Source organism: Panthera leo, chromosome A3, assembly GCF_018350215.1.
Source record: "Panthera leo isolate Ple1 chromosome A3, P.leo_Ple1_pat1.1, whole genome shotgun sequence".
Taxonomy (NCBI): Eukaryota; Metazoa; Chordata; class Mammalia; order Carnivora; family Felidae; genus Panthera; species Panthera leo.
The window spans coordinates 118,479,707-118,502,317 of NC_056681.1; the positions used below are offsets into that span (position 1 = coordinate 118,479,707).

General features: G+C 46.2%; 1 protein-coding gene across 2 annotated transcripts in view; it reads right to left on the minus strand.

Moving 5' to 3' along the window:
• DPYSL5 (dihydropyrimidinase like 5) overlaps positions 1-22,611 on the minus strand; it is a 100,938-nt gene that overhangs the window by 44,373 nt on the left and 33,954 nt on the right. For both annotated transcript variants that reach the window (XM_042933467.1, XM_042933466.1), the window contains exon 2: positions 12,083-12,347. In XM_042933467.1, the coding sequence (XP_042789401.1) occupies positions 12,083-12,343 (261 nt within the window). In that variant the 5' untranslated portion in view covers positions 12,344-12,347. The remainder of the gene's footprint in view (positions 1-12,082; positions 12,348-22,611) is intronic.

Here is a 22,611-nt window from a genome sequence, read left to right on the forward strand (position 1 = left end):
GTCTTAATTTGTTGAAGAAAAAAACCCACAGATTAAAATAAAAAAAAGATGGTTTCCTAGGTTACCTAATCATGAACTTCTTTATTCTATTCATACTCCTCCTCAAAAGAGTTCACCCACAGATATTGTTTAATTTTCATTTAATTTAATTTTTATTTTTTTCAAGTTTTATTTAAGTAATCTCTACACCCAATGTGGGGCTTGAACTCATAACCCTGGGATCAAGAGTCACATATTCCTCTGACTGAGCCAACCAGGTGCCCCTAATTTTATTTTTAAATATTGAGAATGCTGTGGAGAGTTTAAATCTAAACACGAAAATTATTTATGGATTAGGGGATGGATTCCTTAATCTTTAATGGCACTTCTAGCTCTAAAATTGCGTGTGTGTGATTGAGCGTGTGTGTGAGAACGTGAAAGTGTGTGAACGTGTGTATGAAAGAGAAAAACTGATCAGTGAGAAAGTTCTTACTATGGTTGACCCATAGTTTTGTCTGGGCGTAGTCACTAATTAAGGATCACTATAGCTCCTAGTTTTTAATTAATGAGAAATAAAGGAGATCAGAAGGAGAAAAAATGTGCTTGGCTGCAGTGATAACTTGAGGGAACGGTGAGGCGGAAACCACCGGGGGAAGAGATGTGGCATCTCAGCACATTTCTACCTGTCAGTCAGTGTGGGATTTGAAGACACACTTTACATTCAACACAACAACAGGACAACTTCAGACCCGAGGCAACTACAGCAAGGTTTGGGAAAAGAGATATTTTCAGTGAAGATTTTTGAAGTTTTCGGGGTGTCTGGGAGGCTCAGCGGGTTAAGTGTCCCACTCTTGATTTGGGCTCAGGTCATGATTTCACAGTCTGTGAATCTCAAAGCACAGAGCCTGCTTGGGATTCTCTCTTTCTCCCCTTCTCTGTCCCTACCCAGCTCGTGCTCTCTCTCTCTCTCTCTCAATAAATAAAGAAAACAAGATTTTTGAAGCTTTCCGTGGGCTGTGTTCAACTATTTCTTGAACCACTAAAAAATATGCAGGTTTTAAGAAAAGAAAAAGAAGAAAGGAAAAAAACCACATCATTCATGTATTACGTGTCACTGAAATATACATACAGTAGATGATGTATTTTTCATCTCTTTTTTTTAACATTTATTTATTTTTGAAAGAGTGAGACAGAGTACGAGTGGAAGAGGGGCAGAGAGAAGGAGACACAGAATCTGAAGCAGGCTCCAGGTTCTAAGCAAGCGTTCAGCAGAGTCCGACGCAGGGCTCGAACCCACGAACCGTGAGATCATGCTCTGAGCCAAAGTTGGACACTTAACCGACTGAGACACTTAGGCGCCCCTTTATTTTCTTTTTTTAAACCTCAAAGGATGAGAATATAAAAGCAGAACTTCTCGCACGAGGTATGAGAGGTTTCCAGTACATCTAGGATCACAGAGGGGGCGTTTATTTCTATTCTATTAAGATTCAATAATCTCTGTATAGATAAATTCTTTGCAAACACTATTCTAGAAATTGAGGAGTTGCCCGGTCACCACAGGAGATTTTTTTCCAATACAAGATATAAAATTTATAAGAAACGATAGATCTCCTCTTACATTTGTTCTAAGAAGGGTCAACCTGGCCTACATTTTGCCTCCCAATTAATGTGGACATAGAAAGAAGTTGCCGGCAAGGTTTTGTTAAACAAGACAACTGATCTGAAGCAGGGCATCTTTAAATAGCTCCTGAGTGCCTGCAGAGTTTGACTGGCTATTTCTGCTTTTAAGAGAAAGAGAGAAGAGAGAAAATTATCTAGAATTCATCACCATTACTATTAGACTCCATTTGAAATCGAAAACACACATCATTAACCTAACAGTAGAAACAGAATCCAATGTTTTAGTTCCTGTGTGATGCCTAACGGTTGAATATGTAGTAGGCTCAGGAGGAAATTGTACAAACCGTTTTCCAAGGGTTGGTCCTTGATTAGCACAACTGGGTGATTGATGGATTGATTTAATGGACCCTCATAGAGTCCTTAGTAAGCACTGAGTATTATTTTAAGTTCTTTACAAATAGGAACTCAATTAACACGCATAAAATACTATTATAATCTTCCATTTTCCAGAGAAGGAAACCGAGAGACAGAGAGAGATGAATTTGTCCAAATCACACGTCTAGTAAACATGCGCTGAAATGCAGATTCCAGGGGTCTCCCCCCGTCTTTGCTCATTACTACCACACTGCTGACATTCACCTATTTCTGAGAACAACTACTCTATGTTTCAAGCCATGTGGGTCTGTGGTGGGTCATGAGCTAAAGATAAATGGTGGTCTCTGCCCCTGGAATATTCTTCAATCTAGCTGGAAGACAAACTTTCCACACAAAACAATTCGAAAGCCCCAGATGACAAATTATTTCGGCTGCGGAGGAGATAGTGGGATCCAGGATCTGAATTAGCTGGAGGAAGAACATGACAGGAGTTTGGTAGGCCTGGAAGGTTTACATGGATGGTGGGAAGGGACAGTAGTGGGGAGCATGGGATGGTCACAGGGAGAGAAAACCACCTTGCTGATGCACGGGCACGTGTTGGGAATGCGGACTGCATGGACAGGTAAGGTCAGATGGGAGCTGCCCAGGGTGAAGACCCAGACACCCGAACTTGACATCTGAGACCACAGGGAGTCACAGCAGGGTCTCAAGCAGGAGCGTGACATGAGGCACAGAGAGCTGTGAAGTGAAGGGTGGCCAAGGTGATTTTTGATTTTTTTTTTTTTAAAGTAAATGTGGAGTCTTAAGTAGTTTAAGCAAAATCAGTGAGGTGGGGGTAGACGAGGGTAACAGTCTATAGGATGGCCATGGTTTTGCATGTGTTCCCCTTCACCAACCGTAGGCAGGGGACTCCCAGGGAACCACACTCTGTACATCCCTCCCATTAAGTGTGGAAGGGGCCCCGTGAATCAGATGGGACGCCATTACCCACAGGTTATGTCATATGGGACAGTTGAGGATCTCCGTGCGCCGAGGCTAACCAGGCGAGCTCTTTCCGGCAAAAGAGATTCTAAGTCAGAACGATTTGAAACAGGAGAGGGATTCAAAGTGCCAGTCTCCTTCTGGCTTTGAAGATGGAGGTGGGCACGTGGTAAGGAAATGGTGACAGCCTCGAGGAGCTGAGAAAGGCCCCCAGCAGGTGGCCAGCAAGGAGTCGGGGACCTCAGCCCTCAAGCTGCTAGTGACCGAATTCTGCCACAGGCAGGTGAGCTTGGCAGAGGACTCTGAACTCCAGATGAGCAAGCAGCCCAGCAGACACCTTGACTGTACCTTTGTGAGGCCCTGCGCAGAGGACCCAGTCACACTGTGCCCGGACTTAGGACCTACAGAACTGGGCGCTGGTAAATAGGTATTGTTTTAATTTGTCGTGAAGTAGAAAACCAATACGACGCCTGCCAGGGTGCCAGGTTCCATTGGAAGAGGCAGGAGAAGGGATGACCTCCAGGTGGCTTAGAAGGGGAAGCCACTTCATGAGGCACTCATGGAGATCTTTAGTGTGACTGTCAGTGATTCAGAGGAGGGAGGGGAGCCCAGCTGTGCTGATCCTGACCAGCACAGCCGTGCCAGAAGGGTGGCAGGTCGGTGGGAAGAACAGGCATGGTGTGGCAGCATCTGGCCCAGGATGGGAGGAGGGTGGATTTTGAGAGATGGGAGGAGGGTGGCTTTTGAGAGAAGGCCCGTCAGGATGTCCTGCTGGCAAAGCTAGGGACCCAGGCAGCACAGGGACTAGACAGGCAGTGGAACAGTTTCATTGCAAAGCTAAAATGGGTGGGTCTAAGAGACAGAAGACAGAGCCAAGGCCAGGCCTAGGGTGGACACAGGCAGTGATACCCTAGGGACCAACATTTATCATTTATCGTACGAACACTCTGTGCCAGGCACTGTGGGAAGTGTCTTTCATGCATCCTCCTTTAAGCCCCACGACACCCGTTTGTAAATGGCAGAAACTGTCAACATCTAAGGAGGATGTTTGTTACTCCTCCAGTGACGGGTGGGGTTTTATAAAGCCACCGTTTCAGGATGGCAAAGAGCTCACTCCGCGGTCTGCAATGCACGTCAGTTCTGTGATGATTTCGTCGGGTCCAGACCATAGCGTCAAGGAAACTATCTGTATGCAGCCCGCTGAGAGGTAGCTGTCGGTCCGAAAGGGGTGACTATCCAACTCTGGGGTTTCAGGAGAGCCCGAGTGGCCTGGTGAAAATGGTGAAAAGGCCCTCAGACTGAGAAACTTGCGTTCTGGCCCAGTTATCTCTGAGACTTGGGGCAACTCATGCATTTTCCATCGATGGGAGGGTGGAGCTAGACTTCTAAGGTCCCTTCCAGCTTTTTACAGGAATGAAGACATAAGTGAATTCGGGAGCATTAATTAATAAGCCAGACCATAGGAACCTGGGTCCTGATAAACAGAGTTATTGCAGAGCTAAAAGACTGGAAAAACATTTTGGCCCGAATTAAACAGAAATGGATAGAGTACTGGAGTCAAGAGAAAAAAAAAAAAAAAGAAAAGAAAGAAATGGTGAACACCATTGAAAGGTTTAATTCCAAAAGAGCAAATTTCAAAAGCAAAGTAGAAAAACCGCCTGCCCAGTGGATAAATGGGCTCCTTGGTAAGGATGCCGGCAGGCTGGACACCAAAGGGAATTTATTTATGTACTAGCCTGTCCCATTTCATGACTCTGCCAGATAGGGCCCGGTCCTCTGCAGTGACAGAAGGGGAGGGAGGGTCAGGACCCTCCACTGGGGGGTGGGATGTGGCAGGCTCTCCAAACCTATGCCATCGAACAGCGCCTTGGCTGATCTCATGCTGGCCCAAGCACTCTTCTCAGATTTGGCTTCTCTTGTAGAAAAGAATAGATGTCCTGCTGATGCTGATTTTGAGTTAATGGGAGGCTGTCTCTGTGACCAGATGGTCCTGGCACAGGCGAGAGGGAGTCTCTGGGACCACAAAGAGGAACAGACCCGGCCGGACTTCCGTTTAATGACACGTCTATCATGGCCAACTTCTCACTCACTGATGATGTCAACGGGATACAGACAGGAGGGGAGAACACAGGGCCAGCGAATTCTAGCAAGTACAGGCATTCTAAGACCCAGGCTGGGATTTGGGAGCCCACTGACGACCCTGGAATGTGAATGGAAGGAGAGAAGCAAATAAATAAGACCGGCAAGGGCAGGCAAAGCAGGCCCCAGCTTTCAAAGAGGACGTGAGGGCCAGCTCGGCAGCAGTAACAGCCAGGACAATACACTATTCAAAACAGCGGAGAAAGTTCCTTATTAATTCACCTGCCAGTGTCAGAATCATTAGGGATGCTTTAAAAAAATTACTGATGGAGGGGCACCTGGGTGGCTCGGCTCAGTCAGTTGAGTGTCCAACTTTGGGTCAGGTCATGATCTCACGGTCTGTGAGTTCGAGCCCCACGTCGGGCTCTGTGCTGACAGCTCAGGGCCTGGGGCCTGTTTTGGATTCTCTGTCTCCCTCTCTCTCTCTCTGCTCCTCCCCTGCTCATACTCTCTCTCTCAAAAATAATAAAATAAAAGATTAAAAAAAAATACTGATGGAGGAAGAGGCAGACCTAGAGGCACGGATTTCACCGGTCTGGCATGGGCCCTGGGTACCGGTGTCGTAAAAAATTCCCCGAGTCGTTCTACTGTAATTTGTTTCTAAGGGTTGAAAACCACTGGCCTAGATGGTGGTGCTTAATATATTTTCGGAGAAGCGGGAAAGCAGAAAAGGCATCTAGGAAGCTTTTTCCGATTGCCCATGCCTGCCCCCTCTATCAACATCTTAGTGAAGGGGCTGTGCCTATAGCTTAAAAAGCCCGATTCTGATATTCCCACCTCGCTGCGGAGAGCCATTGGTGGGGTGGATCTCAAGACCCTGCGTTAACATTCTTCATTAGGTAGCATTAGCTACACACAAGAGAATAAATATAACTTATAAGTAAGTTAAGGAGAATAACAATAAAAGACCTCATGACCCATCTGAAATCCTGGCCTTGCCTCCCCGCGGGAGACAAGCTCTTTCTTCAATGGGGTCTGCATTATTAACAAGCAGGTGGTCTTGGCGCTCCGCTTCCGGGAAACCTAGGTTCTGGGCCGGGGAGGGCAGCGCCCGCAGGTCGGGAGGGTGTGAGGAGGCGGGGAGGAGGATCAAGGGCCCGCTGTGCGCGTGGGATGCAGAGCCAGGGGTGCCAGGCAGCGCCTGCCACAGCGTCTGAAAGCAGGCGAAGCATTTGTTAAAGTGCTAGAGAAATCCCTTTAGACCCAGTACAATGGAGACCCAGATGCTCTCGGAAGAGCCAGGCTTTCAACTGTTTTGTTTTCCCAGCCCTGGCTGCTGCCGCCAAATTGACAGGCACGCAATAGCTTAGGGGGCGCAGAGTTCAAGGCCCCGCGGATCTGTCGGACAAGAACAAAAAGATGCAACTTGATCTCTCTTTCTCTCTAGGCTAATCACTCGGGTGAGCTTTTCCTTAGGATTATTATTCTATTATAAATCCAGATGCTTCAAGCCAATCAACTACTACCTTTCTTAGAATGTACAAAGTAGGTCAGCGTTGGTCTATCAGGGTGCACGGCCTCTGAACGAGCGCCACAGGCCGTGTGAATAATTAAATCGACATGTCCCTGGAGCAGCACTGCAACAGGAGAGCATTTTCTCTCCCTGGGAGATGGTCAGCGACCAGAAGAAAGAGGAAGGCCAAGCGTCCCCCTGTAGGAGCACCAAGGTGAAGGAGAAATCCAGGAATGGAGGGCTGGGAGTACTGGGGCAGGAAACCGGCTCTTGGGAGGCTGGGAGACTGTGGCAGAATTTTGGGCAGGGTCTATAGATGGGATCCAGGGAAGGCTGAGTCAGGGGCTACGTTAGGAAACAGATGTTCAATATAAGGGCTCGAGCACAAGGGTGTCAAGATCCAATCTTGCTTAGTACGGACATAACAAAGGGTTGGTTTGGGGGATGCCGGTAGCCAGCGTGGCGTAGGATCTTTGGGTCTTTAAACACTGCACAACTAGGGCCTGACATGCACTGGGGGGCCTTAAATCACAGAGGGGCTTTTACGTGTTTTGCAGAGGCAGCTGCTCCCATGGATGAGAAGCCTGGAAAAGATCAGGAGTTACCCACCACCTTGCACAAAGATGCGTGTGCTGGGGTTTTCATCGGCTATAAAGAGCTAAAGGCTCTCAGGGGAAAACCTGCCACTCCTGGCTAATGAGGTCCCGGCAGATGACAATGTGAAAAATAAGACAAAGAAGGCCAGCCTGCCCTCTGAGAGGCTGGTAGACAGCGTGGTGACAGCATGGCATCTGACCTTAAACTGAAGGTCTCCCAAGTGGAGACAGGAGCCAGAAAGCTACAATTTTGGGCGCGACGCTCGAGCACACTACAGAATTGACCCCAGCAGGGACCCCAGTGGTAATCAGAGTCCTGTTGGTGGTAAATACTATGGTCTCTCTTATATTACAGCTGGGAGTATTCATTGTTACAATCAGTTGGGAAGATAATTTGGTGGCCTATCCTAAAGCTGAGCGCATGTACCCCTATGACCCAGCAATTCTACTCCTAGGAATGTGCTCAACAGATATGTGATCATACATTTGCTGAAAGATGTACAAGAACATTCACAGCAACGGTATTATTGGCATTGATAATGCCAATATGTGGTACATCAAACAATAAAGCAGTGGAAGTGAATAAGTTCAACATGAATGAATTTCACAAAAATAATACTGAGCAAAGGAAGCTAATGCAAAGGTACAAACCACTTAATTTTATTTATATAAACAGCCAGGACCAATCTATGGTGAATATACCTAAAATCATGGACTTCTATACTTTAGTTACCTACTTACTTTCTTAACTGTATGATGTCTGAATTATATCTCAATTATGCTGTTGGTTTTTTTTTTTTTTGTTTCTATGATCTTTTTGTAAAAATTTATTTATTTTCAATTTATGTCCAAGTTAGTTAACATATAGTGTAACAATGATTTCAGGAATAGAATTTAGTGATTCATCGCTTACATACAATACCCAGTGCTCATCCCAACAAGAGTCCTCCTTCAATGCCCCTTGCCCATTTAGCCCATCCACCCACCAACACCCCTCCAGCAACCCTCAGTTTGTTCTCTGTATTTAAAAATCTCTCTTGGGGCGCCTGGGTGGCTCAGTCGGTTGAGCGTCCAACTTCGGCTCAGGTCACGATCTCGCGGTTCGTGAGTTCGAGCCCCGCGTCGGGCTCTGGGCTGATGGCTCAGAGCCTGGAGCCTGCTTCCGATTCTGTGTCTCCCTCTCTCTCTGCCCCTCCCCCGTTCATGTTCTGTCTCTCTCTGTCCCAAAAATAAATAAACGTTAAAAAAAAAAAAAATTAAAATAAATAAATAAATAAATAAATAAATAAAAATCTCTCACGATTTGTCTGTTTTTAATCTTATTTTTGCTTCCTTTCCCTTTTGTTCATCTGTTTTGTATCTTAAATTCCACATATGAGTGAAGTCACATGACATTTGTCTTTTTCTGACTAATTTCTCTTAGCATAATACCCTCTAGTTCCATCCATGTTGCTGCAAATGGCAAGGTTTCATTCTTTTTGGTTGCTGAGTAATACTCCATTACACACACACACACACACACACACACACACACACACACACACACGCCACATCCACCACATCTTCTTTATCCCTTCATCCATCGATGGACATTTGGGCTCTTTCTATACTTTGGCTATTGTTGATAGTGCTTCTATAAACACTGGGATGCATGTGTCCCTTCGAAACAGCATACCTGTATCCCTTGGATAAATACCTAGTAGTGCAATTGCTGGGTCGTAGGGTAGCTCTATTTTTAATTTTTGAGGAACTTCCATACTGTTTCCAGAGTGGCTGCACCAGTTTGCATTCTCACCAGCAATGCAAAAGGATCCTCTTTCTCCGCATCCTCGCCAGCATCTGTTGTTGCCTGAGTTGTTTATTTTAGCTATTCTGACAGGTGTGAGGTGGTATCTCGTGGTTTTGATTTGTATTTCCCTGATGATGAGTGATGTTGAGCATTTTTTCATGTGTCTGTTAGCCATCTGGATGTCTTCTTTGGAAAAGTGTCTATTCATGTCTTTTGCCCATTTCTTCACTAGATTGTTTTTTGGGTGTTGTGTTTGGTGAGTTCTTTATAGATTTTGGATACTAACCCTTGATTTGCTATGTCATTTCAAACATTTTCTCCCATTCCGTCAGTTGCCTTTTAGTTTTGCTGATTGTTTCCTTCACTGTACAGAAGCTTTTTATCTTGAGGCCCCAGTAGTTCATTTTTGCTTTTGTTTCCCTTGCCTCCAGAGACACGTTCCGTAAGAAGTTGCTGTGGCCGAGGTCAAAGAGGTTGTTGCCTGTTTTCTCCTCTAAGATTTTGATGGCTTCCTGTCTTATGTTCAGGTCTTTTGTCCATTTTAAGTTTACTTTTGTGTATGGTGTAAGAAAGTGGTCCAGGCTCATTCTCCATGTCGCTGTCCAGTTTTCCCAACACCTTTTGCTGAAGAGATTGTCTTTTTTTCCATTGGATATTCTTTCCTGCTTTGTCAAAGATTGATTGGCCATGTTTGTGGGTCCATTTCTGGGTTCTCTATTTTGTTCCACTGATCTGTGTGTCTGTTTTTGTGCCAGTACCATACTGTTTTGATGATTACGTCTTTGTAATAGGTCTTGAAGCCTGGAATTGTGATGCCTGCTTTGGTTTTCTTTTTCAGGATTGCTTTGGCTATTCGGGGTCTTTTCTGATTCCATACCAATTTTAGGACTGTTTGTTCTAGCTCTGTGAAGAATGCTGGTGTTACTTTGATAGGGATTGCTAAGCTGTTTTTTTGTTGTTTTTTTTTTTTCAAACAATGGTATAAAAAGTCAGGATAGTGGTTATCCTTGGTAAGAAGTAGTGACTGGGAGGGGGCATAAGGAGGGGCACTTTGGTGCTGGTAAAGTCTGGTTTCTCAATGTGGGTGCTGATTACAAGGGTGTGTTCAGTTGTGACAATTCTGTATACTTACAATTTGCATACTTTTCTGTATATATGCTCTGCTTCAACAAAAATAACAGTACGATGACCATAAACCAAACAGGCCTGGCCTGGCTCCAGTACTTGGGGACAGTGAAGTGGATGTGCTCGCTCCCTTCAAAGAAGTCCTGCCACTCGTGTACCCTGCAGAAGTTGATGGGGCTGGGGCTCCCCATTTCCTCAGTGAAGCCTTACTCACAGGTCCTGCGGGAATTCTCAGAAGAGAAAGTAGGAAGGGTCTGCCTACTGCCTCTCTTCTCTGGGCTCTGCTAGAATAGGCAGATTTGGCCCTGGATTCTAGAGTATTAGTCCTGAGCCCATCCTTGCCTTAGAACCGGCTGGGCTACGGCGACTGTGACTCCTCACAGCTCAGCCGTCCGGGGGTCTGGTCTGCTGCTCCTGCAGCAGGATGGGAACGTATCTTCAGGGAGACCTTAGAGGCCAACTGCCCTGTGACCCCAAGGCCAGCCTCTGCCTGCCCGAGCCAGACTCCTCAGGGGTGGGTTTGCAGAGCCTCATCGGTCACTGCCTAGCAGGAGCCTCTGAACCTCCAGGAAAATGGATCGTAAGGGGAGACACCTAAGCATGGGAGAAGGGCTCCCTGAGAAGCCCCGGTAGAGCAGAGGTGGCATTTTAGGGTGGAGGGCTGTGGGGATTTGAGGCTGTGGGCCAAAGTAGGACAGAGGGCTAACTACAGCCCCTGGACCGGTAGCTAGTGGATCCCTTTTGCCCGGAGAGTGTTAGAGGCCAAGTCCTTTATTAGGTCAGACAGTAGAAGGGGCTGCCTCCAGGGTCAGGGACTTGTGGTCCTTGAAATTGATTTAATTCTACATTTAAAAAAATCTTCAGGGGCACCTGGGTGGCTCAGTCAGTTGAGTGTCCGATTCTTGATTTTGGCTCAGATCATGATCTCCTGGTTCATGAGTGTGAACCCCACATTGTGCTCTGTGCTGGTAGCACAGAGCCTTCCTGAAATTCTGTCTCTCTCTCTCTCTGCTCCTCCCCTTCTCTCTCTTTCTCTTTCTCAAAAATAAATAAACATTTTTTTTTTTAAAAAAAGGTAAAAAACCTTCATAGGTAACTTTGATGCATAAGCACTCTTCACTTATTCAGTCAACAAACATTTACTGGGTAGTTATTTCGGTTCTGGTCAGTGCCAGGATCTGGGAAAGCAGAGGAATATCATCAAGGCCATAAGGAGCCCATACTCTGGTGTTCAGGGAGAGGCTGGCATGTGACAGGTAATTACAATGCAGAGGAGTGACAGCAATAACAGAGGTTCGGGAGCACAGAAGGGTAAAAGAATCCACACGTGACTTTTTTTGCAAAATGTTAATTTCCTCCTAATTCATTTGGTTTTCGTATTCTGCATTCAGCAACATACCACAGCTCTGGCTCAGCTCAATAACAGTAAATATTGCCCATGACAACTCCCTCTAAAAGAGGCTCCACTACCAGGTTTTTTGTTTTTTTTCCCAGCTGTTTTTAAAAATAATGAACAAGCTAGGAGAGATAATCCAAGATCGCTAGCCATGTTTGTTTCATAATTACTGCCATTAAAATCATCTAGAAGAAGCAGATCTATTTTTCACAATCTTTGGGGAATTAATTTAGCTGATCATCCATAAAGGAGTTCTTCAGATCAATACCACACTCCCCGTCACATACATGCATAGCAACAAACACCAGCTATAATTCTCTTCTTCTTCTAGGTCTGCATTACATGATGTAACCATATAAAAATAAAATCAGTTCCCAGCCTCGGCACACGGGTAAGTGATGTGATCGGTAAAACAGGCCTACATACCTCCTTTTCGGTAGCCATGGAGATCTATGACATCTAGCCTGGAATTTCCTATGTCAGCTGCCACAGTGGCCCCATGAGAGCACCCTCGTCCTTTTAGCAATACAGCAGGGGCATCCTGTTCACATGGGTCTAGTCTGGAGCAACCTCACAAACAGAAGAAACCGAAAGGGAAGGAAGGCACCTTCAGCGAACAGGAACATTACCTTGGTCCCGTGGTAGAAGTCGTCCACGCATGTAGCGTTCATGAAGGTCTGATGGAAGTGGGTGCTGGTGTCAATGCCTCCAGGGATCACCAACTTCCCAGTGGCATCGATCACCTTGGCCCCTCCGGGGATCATGAGCTCACGGCCCACCTGCTGGATGATGCCATTCTCAATGTAGACGTCAGCCTCGTGGGTGCAGTCATCGTTCACCACCTTGCCTCCCTTGATGAGAATCCTCACGCTGCCTGAATTGGCAAGCATGTTCCTATGGAGGGTGAAAGGGAGGCACCAGTCAAGGTCAAAGTCCCTTTTCACTGTAACCAAGGTCCCACTTCTTCCTATCAGAGTCCAAACCCCATGGGCAGAGTAAGTGAGCAGGGAGGGGGAGGAAGTTTCCCCATGGCCTGAGAACACTGGTCCTACAACCAGCTGGGGTCACAAGCCTCCCACTGACCTCATAGTGAGACTTATTGGGAATCACGACACAGTGGCAGTAAGGGTGCATCCGGGGTCCAAAGAAACATCAGTGTCTACCTTCCCAAAATGATGTGTAGGTTCTAAAGCATTTTCCTATCTACTGTGTTGTTTTAGTCCCAGAACAACCCAAGGAGTGGCATTTTACCAATCAGAAAGCTGAAACTGCTGAGTAAGGGATTTATGGCTTCTCAGTAGCCAAGTCAAACCACAGGTCTTGTGTGAACAGTGTCCCCACTGTACCATATGGTCCCAAAGGTATCAGGGGCTCCCGGGGCGTGTCTCACAGAGCCAAATTCTCCAAGCCTCACAGTTGTTGAATCCGTGTCATTCTTCAGGTGGATTTGGCTCCAGCTGGCTCTCCCATGTCTGCCTCAAGGCCACTACTACCACATTAAGCTCCACAGCTGGCTGCACACGAATAAGCTCATTGGCAGAGCCTTTGCAAAGCACCTGCACTAAAGCTCTACCCCCAGAGATTCAGCTTTATGTGGTCCAGACTGGGTCCCCCAGAACCACTATTTGAAAAAAGGTTTGTGGGGGGGGGCGGGGACGCCTGGGTGGCTCACTTGGTTACGTGTCTGACTCTTGGTTTTGGCTCAGGTCATTATCTCACGGTTCTCAAGTTCGAGCCCTGCATCGGCCTGTGCATTGACAGTGCAGAGCCTGAATGGGATTCTCTCTCTCCCTCTGCCCCTCCCCTGCTCTCTCTCTCTCTCTCTCTCTCTCTCTCTCTCTCTCTCTCTTTCTCTCTCTCTAAATAAATAAACTTATAAAAAAATTTTAGGGACGCCTGGGTGGCTCAGTTGGTGAAGCGTTGGACTTTGCTTCAGGTCATGATCTCCTGGTTTGTGGATTTGAGCCCCACGTCGGGCCCTCTGCAGTCAGCAGAGCCGGCTTCAGATTCTCTGTCCCCCTCTCTCTCTGCCTCTCCCCCACTCGCGCTGTCTCGGTCTCTCTCAAAATAATGTTTATTTATTTATTTTGAGAGAGAGAGAGAGTGAGTGAGCAGGGGAGGGAAGGGCAGAGAGAGAGGGAATCCCAAGCAGGCTCCGCACTGTCAGCGCAGAGACCAATGTGGGGCTCGAACTCATGAACCCTGAGATCATGACCTGAGCCGAAACCAAGAGTCAGATGCTCAACTGACTGAGCCACCCAGGCACCCCTGGAACCACTATTTTTAAAAGCTAGAGAACTTTACCATATGCTTAAAGAAGAATTAATGCCAATCTCTTCCAGAAAACAGAAGAGAAGGAAATGTTCCCAACTCATTTTATGAAACCAGTATTCCTCAGATACCAAAGCCAGACAAAGACAGTGCCAAAAAAAAGAAAACTATAGGGTAATATCCCTCATGAATATACATTAAAAAGTTCTTAACAAGGGGCACGTGGGTGGCTCAGTCGGTCGAGCATCAGACTTTGGCCCAGGTCATGATCTTGCAGCACGTGAGTTAGAGCCCTGCATTGGGCTGTCAGTTCTGAGCCTGCTTCAGATCCTCTCTCCCCCTTTCTCTGCCCCACCCCTGCTCACACTCTTGTCTCTCAAAAATTAAAAAAAAAAAAAAAAAAAGTTCTTAACAAAATATTAGCAAGTAGAATTCAGCAACGTGTAAATAGAATTCTACACCATGTAAATGGGATTTATTCCAGGGATGCAATGTTGGCTCAATATTTGAAAATTCAATCAATGTCATCCACCATATTAACAGGCTAAAGAAGAAAAACCACATAATCGTATCATTTGATGCAGAAAAAAACATATGACAAAATTCAACATCCATTCGTGATAAAAACTCTCATAAAAGTAGGAATAAAAGTTAACTTCCTAAATTTAATAAAGAACACCTCTGAAAAACCTATAGCTAACATAAGACTTAATGATTAAAAACTGAATGCTTCGGGTGCCTGGGTGGCTCAGTCGGTTGAGCATCTGACTCTTGGTTTCTGCTCAGGTAGTTAGTGATCCTGGGGTTGTGGGATCAAGCCCCACATCAGGCTCCATGCTCAGCACAGAGGTTCTCTTTCTTAAGGTTCTCTTTCTCTCTCCCTTTGCCCCTTTTGCCTGTTCGTGCTTTCTCTCTTAAAAAAAAAAAACAAAAAAAACCACTCCTAGTACAAGTGAGTTCAGCAAGAATGCAAGATAAAAGACCAACATAAGAAGTTAGTTTTTCTATATACTAGCAATGAACACATATACATGATGCAAAAAACTTTAAATGCATAGGCATAAATCTAAGAAAACATATACAGGATTTGTATGCTGATAACCACAAAATGCTGATGAAAGAAATCAAAGATCTAAGTGAGTGGAGAGACATACCACGTTCATGGATTGGAACACCCAACATAGTAATATATCAATTTTCCCCTAATGGATATACATGTTTAATGTAGTTTGTATCTCAGCAAAAATATTTTGTAGATAGAGGCAAGCTTATTGTTAAAGTTTATGTGAAATGACAAAGCTAAAATAATTTTGACAAAGATGAATAAAGTGGGAGGGATCGGTCTACCTGATTTCAAGACTTACTACATTGCTACAGTAATCAAGACTTTGTGATATGAATGGAGGGATAGACACAAAGATCAGTGGAACAGAATAAAGACCCAGAAATATCCCCATGCAAGTATGGTCAACTGATTTCTGACAAAGTTACAAAAAAGCAATTTGATGGAGGTGGGGGGGGAAAGATAGTCTTTTTAACAAATGGTATTGGAGCAATTGGATATCCATAGACAAAAAATAAACCTTGGCTTAAATCTCAAATCTTATAAAAAATCAACTCAAAATGGAACATACACTGAGTGGCCACGTTTGACCACTAACCATTCTCTTCCTCTTGGAACTCCCTTCCATTAGCATTAAATGTGGCCATGCAGTGGAGGGGAATAGGGACCACAAGGAGATCTTGACCAGTTTTGGAGATGAACAAGTCTTTGATAAATGGTGGTTGAAGGCAAGTTTGTGGGAATTTGTCAATTCTTTGTGAATAAAAGAAGCCATAAAATGGGCTGAGGAATATGGCTGAGGTAAGGTACCGATTTAGGACAGAGAAGACCCAAGATTTTTCAAGCAGCTAGGAAAGAGTCAAAGGAAAGACTGAAGTTCTAGGAGAATAAGAGATTATTTGTGATGTAAGGTCTTACAGCATGGGAAGAATGACAGCCATCATCAATGGAAGCCAGGTCCCTGTCAACTTACATAGTTTATTTTATTTGATCCTTCCAACAAATCTGTGAGGAAGCTATTATCATGCCCATCCACAGAAGAGGAAACAGACTCAAGAAAGGCTAAGTTCAAGGCTCATAGGAAGAAGATATGTGAAGATGCAGAAGAGGTAAGAATATACAGCTGTTCTCTCTGTACATCTGGAGGCAGGAGCTCCTGGGAGCATAGAGGAGCAAGAGGCTGTGAGCAGAGTGGGGGATGTATGGGGGAGCCACTGTGGGGCTGGAGGTGTGAAGGGGGAGGTACACAGGGGAAGGGGTCAGTGCTCAGACAGCTGTGGTCACAGTGAGCGAATCAGAATTCCGTCCAGGGAGCCCACTTTGGTTGGATCTACAACTCTCCTGACCCTTAGGTATCTGAACAGAAATGATTTTCATTTAGGCCTAGAAAATATAGGACAAAGTTTGGCCAGGGGGACGGAGACCTCGCCATTGCAGGGTCTCCCCAAGGCTCAGATGAAGCCCACCTTTCTACTTGGTAAACTTCTCATTCCTCGGGACCCAATTCAATTGTCCCCCTTTCTGAGAAGGCTTCCTGACTCCCTGCCCCTTCATAGACTTCATGGCCCTGGAGTCTATCTGCATCTGTGAACTGAGGTCCTCCAAGTCAACAGTATAATCAATGATCATTGTTTCTGTTCCCTCCTCATCCCCAGCCTCCTGTATACGATACTCAAAACCAGTGAACAAATGAATGAATGGCCTTGCTGCACTTGTTGCACCCCCAACATGATCAGGTGGTTTAAAGCAGTGAATGGTAGGCTGTTCCATATTTGTTTCCTGGGATATCTGGCAACTTTACGTTCAGGATAATGCTCAGCTTTCGTCACTTTTCCAATACAGCAAAAACCTGTGGACAGAGCCGAGGCACCAACAGATGTCCTCTTCTTCTTGCCATTTCATTTGCCTGCCACCAGATAAGCTGTGGGGAGGCTGTGTCCCAGGATGAAAAGGCTTTAGAACCTGTTGAAGGAATACCTCTTGAAAGGAGGTAAGTCAGCTATCTGGAGAGCTTAGCCTGCTCTCCTAGATACACTTGATTAAGCAGTTTGTTTTTGTCAAGATGACCAGTCTGGAGTGCCTGGAATCTCAACACCAAGAAAGTTTACTGTGCCTATTCACAGCGTCAACCAACAGGCTCTCCTGCTGTTAGGAGGGGCTGGCCCTTTGGGGGGCTGCTGCTGGGGCGGTGCTGGGGAACAACACAGGTGTTGGGAGTGGACCGCAACAGCTGTTTCCCAGGAACATCTGCTCCCCACCAGGTATCATTCCAAGCTCTGGGGAGAAGGGGCCCCTCTCCTAGTGAGGAAGGTACTGGGCAGAGAGGCGGCAGTGAGATGGGAAAATGGGACTGGAGAGATGGGAAAATGGGACCGTCGCGGCCACAAGCTTATTGCTTGAAGCTGGGAGGAAGCTGACCATTATTTCAGATCTTTTGTCCTAAAACCTGAAAACTGGAGTTTTAATTTAATATGCAACTAGGAAATGAGTTTGTTCTCAGGTGATGGACATAAGCACTCTGGCCAAAAGAAACCCGGAGAGCCTAAGAGATGCAATCTCCCTCTCTCTCATTACAAAGTCAAGGCCAAGTGTGACCACGAAAGAAGAGATGCACCTTCTCAGTTTGCACTAGAAGAGGGAAGTGATGGTGGTGGTAGGGGCAGCCGAAAGAAGACACCCCCCCCGCCCCAGCCCTCTGTACAAATATATAATCCTCACCTTTTAAAGCTACTTTAAAGAGGAAAAGTAGGAATATTTATGCTGGCAAATTGTTTATGTCAGTGTTGTAAATGAGAATATTGACTTGCTTATTAATCTAGAACACATACTTCAGAGTATACACCTGGAGGGTCGGGACTTTGAAGGGCGATGCGATAATAAATTACTGGGGATTCTTGTCCTAGCTTTGATGCTGCTGTCAAAAGCCAAGGGTATCTTCTTCAAGAGAAACGAGAGCAATAGCTCTTGGTAAGCTAACACCCCGCGTCTGGCATTTTCCATGCATTCAACCACGGGGCAACCCTGAGAAGTGGGAACGAGGCAGGAACATTAGCCCCATCATAAGAGGAGGAAACACAAGTTTTGGAAATTAAAGGCCACACCACTCCAGGAGAAGGATCGGGTTCACAGTCAGGTCTCTCTGAGTTTAAAGAAAGGTCATTAGAGTTAGCTCTGAATGGAAGAGTTACAGGTGATTCTTATGTTATTTATAGTTTTCTGTACTTTCAAACTATATACAATAAACTTAGGTTACCTTTCATAACCTGAGAAGTTATGTTGAGAAGCTTTTTTGTTTTTTTAAAGCTAAAAAGAAGCCAGAGGCATCCAATGTGACCCTTCGTTCAGGTGGAGGGCTCAGTTCCTCCCGATGCCTCCTTTATGGGAGGAGTGGGTAGAGCTACTATCGACTGTAACACTCAATCCTTTCTCTAGAACCCTTGGGTTGGGTCCCCGACCCAACCTGTCTTTTCGTCTTCCTTGTAGAAATCCATGAAGGTTAATCCAGCTCTGAAGGGACTGGATTCCCAGGATACCTGTAGAGGGAACTCATTCTCAGAACGTAGAGGACCCTGTTAATAATGTTAACAATTAGTGCACACCTCCTGTACACTGGGCCCTCACCAACCCTGTTGCTTACAATGCTCTGACGTAGATACCATTATTGCCCCATTACTGCCACAGAGATGGCTGAGGTTTAGAAAGTTAAAGAAACGTCCTCAAGATCACATAGCTAGTTTGTAACAAAGCAGGGATTGAAAGCCAGACACTTGTCTAGAGCTGTTGTGGACCGAAAGTTTGTGTCCTTCCAAAATTCATACGCTAAAGCCCTAACCTCCAGTGTGGCTACGCTTGGAGATGAGCCCCTAAGCAAAATTTTAAGGCTAAAGGAGGTCATAAGGTGCCGTCCTGATCCCACAAGGTTAGTAGAAGAGACACCAGAGGGCTGAGTCCCCAACCCACCACCCCATGTGCTTTGCATAAGCGCTGAAAAAAGGCCCTGTAAGAAAGGAGCTGTCCACCAGCGAGGAAGAGAGTTCTCACCAGAAACCTACCACACTGACACCCTCATCTTAGACTTCCAGCCTCAGAACTGTGAGAAAATAAATTTCATTGTATAAGCCCTGCAGTCTGTGGTATTTTGTTGTGGCAGCCTGAGCAGACTAACACAAGAGCCGACATCCCTGGCCATGCGCCATATGCCAACATGGAGGCCGTGCGACCCAGAGCCTGGATCTCAAGCCGCCTGGTGGAGCCACTTCGGTGGATGCTCTGAGCTCCTTCCCCCACCCTCTGGCAGACTTTCGGCTTCAGACTAGGGACTGCTGTCATCAGAACTGCCTGCGGGCCTTCAGCCTTTTGGGGCGACTGAGGCCTCAGAACACTCTAGGGCTGTGCTGTCGTGTTTGGATAATATCATAGCACGGTTCCTCAGTATACTCACTCCCTGTCCGTGATGCTTTCGGAGACTGTCTTTTTAAAATGAACATTTGTGTGCACTAAAATACTCTAATTGGGGCACCTAGGTGGCTCAGTTGGTTAAGGTCTGACTCTTGGTTTCGGCTCAGGCCAGGATCTCACGGTTCCATGAGTTCGAGCCCCATGTTGGGCTCCACACTGACGGTGCAGAGCCTGCTTAAGATTCTCTCTCTGCCTCTCTCTTTCTCTCTCAAAATAAATAAACTTTAAAAAAATACTCTAATTTCATTCTCTCTAGTGGGTGACAGAGACACAAATTGTGTTACAGAGCAACTAAAGTGTAAAGGATATACTTCTTGTCTAAAAACCTGAAAACAAAGTTAACACATATTGGTTTAGGGGCACCTGGGTGGCTCAGTCAGTCATTTAAACGTCTGACTTCGGCTCAGGTCATGATCTTGAAGTTCATGGGTTCGAGCCAAGCGTCGGGCTCTGTGCTGCCAGCTCAGAGCCTGGAGCCTGCTTTGGATTCTGTGTCTCCCTCTCTCTCTGCCCCTCCCTGCTCACACTCTGTCTCTCTTTCTCTCAAAAATAAATAAACATTAAAAAAAAATTAGCAGGTATTGATTTAAAAAAATTTTTTTTAATGTTTTTATTTATTTTTGAGACAGAGAGAGACAGAGCGTGAGCGGGCGAGGGGCAGAGAGAGAGGGAGACTCAGAATCCGAAGCAGGCTCCAGGCCCTGAGCTGGCAGCACAGAGCCCGACGCGGGGCTCGAACTCACGGATCGTGAGATCATGACCCGAGCTGAAGTCGGATGCTCAACCGACTGAGCCACCCAGGCACCCCCACAGGTATTGATTTAAACTGGGTGTCTCTGACCCGTGTACCAGAGACCAGAGCTGTGAGTGAGTGAGCCGGCTGTGTGATGATTGATGGTGAGACTGTCTTGCTACACCAGTATCCTCCCCCCCAATTTTAGATTTCCAAATTGTCTATGTGGCCAAGATGCCTCATCCCACCTAGTCTCCCTCACCATTGACGGTTGACACTCATTATGCTTCTCACCTCCCCCAGTAACCTCATTAGCGCCACCTTCCCACAGATTTCCCTGCTAGTCTTTGCTAAACTAAACGGAAGAAAAGATGTTCTGGTGTCTTTTTCTGCAGCAAGCCTTCTGTCTGTGTACAGACGAGTTGGTGAACATAATGGGGTAAGGGGGTGGGTGAGTGGGGAATATACCTTGGCTCCCTTAGGAGAGTCCCTCAGAAGGGAAAAGCTTTGAGCACAATTGTGCCACGGGCTATGGCGGTCTTTCCCTCTGTTCTGGCGGGGGGCAGTATATTCAGAAAACATTCTTATCCATGGCCATGGTCAGTATCAGATTTACTTACTTGTGATGCTTCAAATCACTCATTTATTCCAAACACAGTAACTGCGTAGACAGAGCCCATGTCTGGCCCACTGGCTTGCCATATAGGCTGTGGACTGAATGTTTGTATCACCCCCAAAATTCCTATGTTGAAGTCCCAATCCCAAACATGATAGTATCTGGAGCTGGGGCCTGTGGGAGGGAATTAGGTCATGAGGTTGGGGCCCTCATCAGAAGAGACAGGAGATCTCTCTCTCTCCCCCACCCCTCTCTCTCTCCATCTCCTGCCTGGGACCCTACCCCGTGCGAGGACACAGAGAGAAAGGTAGTCATCCGCAAGCCGGGAGGAGAGTCCTCACCAGGAAACAAATTGGCCAGCACCTTGATCTTGGACTTCTTAGTCTTCAGAACCGTGGGGAATAATTTGTTGTTGTTTAAGCCAGTCTGTGGTATTTTTATTATAGCGGCCTAAGCTAAGATACTACATTAGAAATGAACATTATCATCAAATCATCATTAAATGACAACTGTGCCTTAAAATAGATGTCACCTCCTTTAAGGACTTCTGGCGGTATTCCACATTCCCATTTGTCTAACCAACAACTCTGATCACCCAGCTATGTTGTCTATGCAAATGAAAGAATTCAAACCACATGGCTGTCCTCCCAGGCAGAAATGGAAAAATGCCAGATAGTCAAACGGTATTAGAAGGAATAAATCAGAACTATGGAATTCTAGAGCTGCATAGATTCATCAAGTCTACCCTGACTTTCCCTTCAGTCCCCGGACTTCACCAACGGTGACCTTGAATAGAAGGGAAGCAGTCCAGCACCAACAGGGGGGCCGGTAAACTGCAAATGTGGAGATCTGAGGAATTCTACAACATATCTGGGGAAGCAACGATGCCTTCCACGGCAAGATGGTGGATATCTTTGATATGCCAAGATTCATCCAACTGTATGCAGCTTGTATTCCCCAATTTCCTAACTCCGTGGCATGGATTCCTCATGCTCCTGAGCCAGTGCTGGGGCAGAGACAAGGTGATGTGCAAGCTGGGGAAACAGCCCTGTCTAACCTGGGTGTGCAGTCTTTCCTGAGAAAGCCTCTTTATGTTTAAAACAGTGACAATAATTGCTATTTGCTATCTAATAACTGTCTTGTTGGATAAAGGAAAATTTCCTGCACTGCCCACCCTTCTGCCCCGCTTAGTGCTGTAAGCTGTTCCAGGGCAGAACTGCACAGCGGGGGGATCCTGCCGGGTGGACAGTCAAGGTTATGGCAGCTGCTGCTTCTCGCTCATGAAATGCACACAAGCCCACGCTCCTAAAAGGCGCACAGGGTTAGCCCTGCCAAGGAAATGCCAACCCCAACACTGTGTCTTGAAATTGCCTGTGTCTGTCATCACCTTTTCCAGCTCCCCTGTGCCTGCAGGGAGGTGCGAGACAAGGAGAGTCTGCAAGGTCTGTCCTGCACAGCTGCCTCCTGCCAGCAGCTCAGCTGGAGGATGCCGGGGGACTCTGGGGCTCGACAAAGACACATGGGGCCAGAAGGGTGCCAAGGGGATCCTTCTTGCATAAAGACCCTAAAACTAACTTGTTAAAGTGGTGCCTGGGTGGCTCAGTCCGTGAAGTGTCCAACTCTTAATTTTGGCTCAGGTCATGTTCTCTTGGCTTTTTTTTTTTTTTTAAGTTTATTTATTCATGTTGAGAGAGGGACAGAGAGAGAGGGGGACAGAGAGAGAGTCCCAAGCAGGCTTTGCGCTGTCAGCACAGAGCCCGACGCGGGGCTCGATCTCACAAGCCTCGAGATCATGACCTGAGTCGACATCAACAGCCGGACGCTTAACCAACTAAGCCATCCAGGTGCCCCATATGTATTTTCTTTTTAATAGGCCTTGGTTTAAGACTCACATGTCCTCTTTTGGTCAAATCCAAAGAAGAATGTGTGATTTTACAGATGCTCAGTCACTGTGATATGAAGGGACGTGCAAAGCAAGAGCTACACATCCACCTTGTGACATGAAGGACCTACTAAG